We start from the raw sequence: 5,090 nt of genomic DNA on the forward strand, positions 1-5,090 counted from the left end.
CCACCCTAATCATTTTTGTGTATTGATCTTTGACACATACTAAGAATCAAGTTGGAAGAGATATAGTATAGCTAGACACCACTAAGATTAAAGAAATCTTATCCTTTTTCTACAACAAAGTATATAATAGATTTGAATATAAATTGAGCACTGCTAAATCATACTTAGATCCAAACTGATCTCAGTACATTATTACAAACTCATTTATGCTCTAAACGACATAACCCTACACCAAGAGTTCTGATGCTTTGGATCAGATTTAATTTGATCAAAGCTTTGACTAAGAGAAGCCAAGAAAAAGCACAAAGCCCAACTTACTGAGAATAAAATGCTGATATTTAGCCAGAAACCTGCCTACTTTAAAAATAAGCATTAAGTTTCAATGCTTCAAAATGTGTCTGGCTATCCAACTCAACATGTCCTTATTCCAGTTTAACACATTCTCCTCTGACCACTGCAATCACTGACCTGTTACCCACATCAGTGCTGCAGGGCCATTAGAGAACCATCTGTTAACAGCCTTTTGTCTTCTACTTTAAATTCCAGACTTTGGGGATTGAGATTTTTTTAATTTGGCTTTTTTTTCCTGGGACAGCCTTGGAAACATGCACATCCTGCTAGCTTCACAGACTCAAGGGAAGAAGTCACACACCATCACCTCAGTGCAATCAAGAGCAAAGACCAGCCAGTCAACCTAATTTTATACCAAGGCAGCATCTCTCAAAGAGACACAATATATATACTTCAAAAGAAGGAGCACATGAGCAGGAAAAAAGCAAACTCCAGCATTCTTCCCTTTCAAGGAAATGTTTTGAGTTCTGCAGTTTTTATCAACTACACTTGAGAAAGTCAGACCTGCAGGACAGTCCTTGTTAGTTGTTAGATTACATCATGGAATAAACTCTTTTGTATACCAAGACAATAGCCGATTTCAGTTTATCCCATTGCTATTTAGTCTCACTGCAGATAATTTGCAACTCTAGTCTGAGGCCATCTATACCTCCTCCACAGACCACATGCCCTTACCAGTTATATTAAGCAGTCATTCCTGTTGCTCCATGTTTAGTGTGGAATAACAGTTGTAGCACACTGTTTTCACTACTGTTATGTAGTAACACCAAAATTAAACCGCATGATGCAGAAGCCAATACTTCTCCAGCCTATATTAGCTGAATTTACACTGAAACACTATCCAGTCAGTGCAGTCAATCTGAAAGTCAGAGCTAAGCATAACAATTCCACTTGACATCTACTAGCCACATGACTAAGCAGCTATTTCCTGCAGAACATGCATTTCCTCAGAAAGTCTGCATCTCAGAAGGAAATTAACACATAGCTTTGCCCACTGAAGCCACTAAAACACTGAAGCCAACCAGCTCTTTTATTGCTATATGAAATACTGTTCCTAGATATTAAAAGAAAAAGCAATTAAGTCCAGAAGTCAGCTGAATGTTCATTTCTCAGTACCCAGAATATTCAAGTTCTTCACCTTCTATACCAAGTTTCTTCCTGTTATTCAATAGATTTTAGAAGCAATATAGTTTGATTCACAGCACCATTCTGGAGTTACACACCCAGAAGGAAGCACAAGGCATGAAACGTTAGGTTGCAAAACTATAAAGATTTAAGACTTGTGTTTTATCATTGAGTATTACGAGACAGTTCTTTATTTCAAACATTAAAGTGCCAGGTTTATGTACAAATTATTAACAATAGTTTAAAAGGTAAACTTAAAACCTGCTAAGAAAGCAGTGGGGTCATGTAGTTGCCTCCAGAGTTTTCTGCAGAGTATTCAGCAAATTTAAGACTATAGAATTTCTCAGCTGCTCCTTTGTTTATGGGGAGAACAGGAGAGGATAGTGGTCCCTGCCCAAAACCTCCCCATCTTGCAGAAGGTGTCTTTCACAAAATGGAGTAGCACATGTTTTAAGATATACATCTAAGCATTCTATGAATTAACACCATTTGCAGTCTAATAAAAAATTACTTTACTGCTGAGCTACACTAGCCTCCTGAAAAGTACCAATATCACCACACTTTTCAAGAGTGGGATTTTAGCACAGGAATCAAGTCACACTGTGACTCGATATATTTAATGATTCCCTGTAAACAGGGGAGCATACACACTAACTCATATGGTCTCAGTTCATTTAAAATTCTGCATCCAGGGTGAAAGAGTTGTCTGTGGGCTTCGACATGACTCCCATCCTCTGATATTCACCTACTCGCTTCTCAAAGAAGTTGGTCTTGCCTTCCAGAGAGATGTTTTCCATGAAGTCAAAAGGATTCTCCGCTTTGTATATCTGAAATGCAAAGGCAATTCTACAGTCGCTACAGGTACTCACACCTTGAATATGCAAGAGCGTTAGAGATCACTTGGAAGGAGTATAATGACATCAGCAAGTTTATTATGTGGAGTAGAGACTTTTGTTCCCCAAGACTTCTCTACTGTATTTTAGCTGTAGTAAACAGAATCACAGCAACTCTTGTATACCTGTTTTCCCATAGCATCCTTTAGCTTTTCCTTCTGTGGGTCTCTAAACAGCATCTAGCAGCAGGACTGAGAAATGGCTTTACAAGCTATACCAATACTGCTGCAGCCATTTTAGGATTTGGGTTTCTGGAGGAAATTAAAACGTAATATTTTCCCCATGAACAATTCAGTGTATTAGAGCCTTACCTTGTTAAATCCCAGTTCCAACATAAGCCGGTCTGCTACAAACTCTATGTACTGTTTCATTAAAGTGCAGTTCATGCCAATCAGCTTTACAGGCAGTGCCTCTGTCAAGAATTCCTGCAGATAACAGAAGCACTTTATGTACAGAAACCAGTATTCACTCTGTACCGTCTAGGTTAATTTTATGCCCAACAGCTCCCCAGCTTTCTGCTTAATTGCTGTCAAGTTCCCAAACAAGGAGCAGACAATTACCTGTTCTATGAGAACAGCATTCATGATGATTTCCTTTACTCTCTCCTCTGATGGTTTGTGTATCAAGTGCTTGAACATGAGGCAGGCAAAATCACAGTGCAAGCCCTGGAAAGTTTCAGAAAATTATTTCAGGAACACTGATTTAGAAGAGCCACTCAAATCAGTAGCACAGAATAAATAGCCCTAGACATTATCTTTGTACTTGCCACATTAGTATTATCTACAAATTTCTGCCTAACCAGAAGGTGGCACAAGTGAGTTCAGCCAGTACCCGCTGCACTTGCTCCAGCTGGAAAGGTATATATACACACTGAGTGCAAGAGTTGGCAAAAACCCCTAAACTAATTTAGAGGAAGTAAAATGCCAAGTTTATTCATTCTCTGCTGCAAGATCCACAATGACACATGTTTACACACTTTAGCAAGCTTTATAGACTGCCTGTTTTTAAACATATTCCTGTTTTAAAATACAGACTCCAACTGAATGTCACTACTTTTGAGCTTCTGTGGCACGTTACCATCTTAACTGCTAGAATTTGATTCATACCTCATCTCTGCTGATGAGTTCGTTAGAAAAAGTGAGTCCAGGCATTAATCCCCTCTTCTTCAGCCAAAAAATTGATGCAAAAGAGCCAGAAAAGAAGATTCCTTCCACTGCTGCAAAAGCTACTACACGCTCTCCTGTTAAGAAAAGACTGATACTAATATCACACATGACAACAGGATTAATACCCAGAAGCTGCAAACAGACTGGTGAAGAAGTTCCTGCTCAAGCATGCTATAGCTTGTCCTTAAAAACTATTACAGTAAAGGCTTCTAGTCATCAAGCAAAACTTTTAAACATGAGAGAAAGTAAAAACTAATTACAGTAGCTACACTAAGTAGCTGAAGCCAAGGCTCCTTCCCCCAGGTTAACCATCCTTTTTCAAAGATCACTCACTGAAAGAGAGCAGTCATTTTAGCAGCAGATTTAGGTCAGTGTCTGCTCATCTTTTGATTAAGTACAAAACTTCAGCCATGAAGAATGCTTTAATACTAGCAAAATAATGACCTGTACCATCTCATCTCACCTTTGAAGCGAGATACCAAGAACCAGTAAGGCAGAAGAGCTACAGCCTGCAACTGTACAGCTCTGCTGGAGATCAACAGCCAGTACAGTTCCAGATACATGACAGCAATTTAATCATATAGCCAGGTGTACAAAGATTGCCACATGAGCTACCATTATTCAAAATGCCAGCAGTTTTACAAAGATTCATGTCAGTAGCTCATTTGCAAGATGAAAGTCATTTTCTCCATCTCCAGAATACCAGTGTCTTATACTGGAGAGCATACACTCACTCTACCCAGGATAATGTCTGGAGAAGTGGTGGTTCCTCCATCTTTAGGGAAGGAATTTCACTTTGCTTCCAGTAGATGTACTCACCATACGTTGCTTTCTTGTCCCCAATCCAGCGCATGGCCCAGTCAGCCTTCTTTTTAACACATGGTAACGTTTCAATAGCATTAAAAAGGAATTCCCTGAGAAGGATGGAACTCATTAAGATCAGACATCAGCACAACTAGTACAATAAACATTCACTGCCACAGATGCTCTGCACCTTCACTCTGACAATTAAGTCTCCTTCCCCCTCTTATTTTACACCAAATTAGCTCTGTTCGTACCCATCAACTACCTTTTTATCACCTACCCATCACATCAACACCAGTTCACATGAATTCCCATGACAGGATCAAAAGGAGTACTGTTTCAAGTGTTGTACTTGAACAAGGCTTTCAAAAATACACATCAACCAGCCTCCGCTTTCCAGCAGCAAGGCACCAGAGCTCTCGTTTTAAGTATTCTTCCTTAAACACTTGCTGGAATTAACCATCCCAGTAGATACAACATGGTCAGCTTTACAAAGTAGCAACAATTAAATTTATTAAATTTATCTAGACTTCAAATAGCACTGCAGTGCCATGGCATTTTGCTGAACAGGGTGGTCTGACAAGACACCAGAATAACTCAGCCCAGACTGCTCAAAGCCCTGCATTTAGTTTTAAGATACCATTTTTGAATGAATCCACCTCGTTATGAAGATTTTACCTTAGTTTTATTTTTAATCAAGACCAAAAGCCACTTTTTGGCAAACGCAACATGCTTCCCCCCCCCCCCCCCC

The 5,090-nt window shown here is 39.4% G+C and overlaps 1 protein-coding gene across 1 annotated transcript; it reads right to left on the bottom strand.

Moving 5' to 3' along the window:
- Window positions 1-1,413: 1,413 nt before the first annotated feature.
- Window positions 1,414-4,679, bottom strand: RRM2 (ribonucleotide reductase regulatory subunit M2). Its single transcript, XM_026845349.1, has 6 exons — window positions 4,620-4,679; window positions 4,355-4,449; window positions 3,476-3,609; window positions 2,930-3,034; window positions 2,681-2,794; window positions 1,414-2,303 (listed from the first exon to the last, which is right to left on the bottom strand). Exons 2-6 carry the CDS (start codon window positions 4,386-4,388, stop codon window positions 2,151-2,153), a joined length of 540 nt encoding a protein of 179 aa, XP_026701150.1. The 5' UTR covers window positions 4,389-4,449; window positions 4,620-4,679; the 3' UTR covers window positions 1,414-2,150.
- Window positions 4,680-5,090: the final 411 nt, after the last annotated feature.

The sequence above is a fragment of the Athene cunicularia genome (genome assembly GCF_003259725.1).
Source record: "Athene cunicularia isolate RWA chromosome 3 unlocalized genomic scaffold, athCun1 chr3_part1, whole genome shotgun sequence".
Taxonomy (NCBI): Eukaryota; Metazoa; Chordata; class Aves; order Strigiformes; family Strigidae; genus Athene; species Athene cunicularia.

Coding starts and splice junctions, on each gene's coding strand:
- RRM2 (XM_026845349.1), bottom strand. CDS start 4,388: ATGCGCTGGATTGGGGACAAGAAAGCAACGTATG. Junction 3,035..3,475: donor AACTCATCAGCAGAGATGAG/GTATGAATCAAA, acceptor GAAACTTTCCAG/GGCTTGCACTGTGATTTTGC. Junction 2,304..2,680: donor TGGAACTGGGATTTAACAAG/GTAAGGCTCTAA, acceptor TTTGCATTTCAG/ATATACAAAGCGGAGAATCC.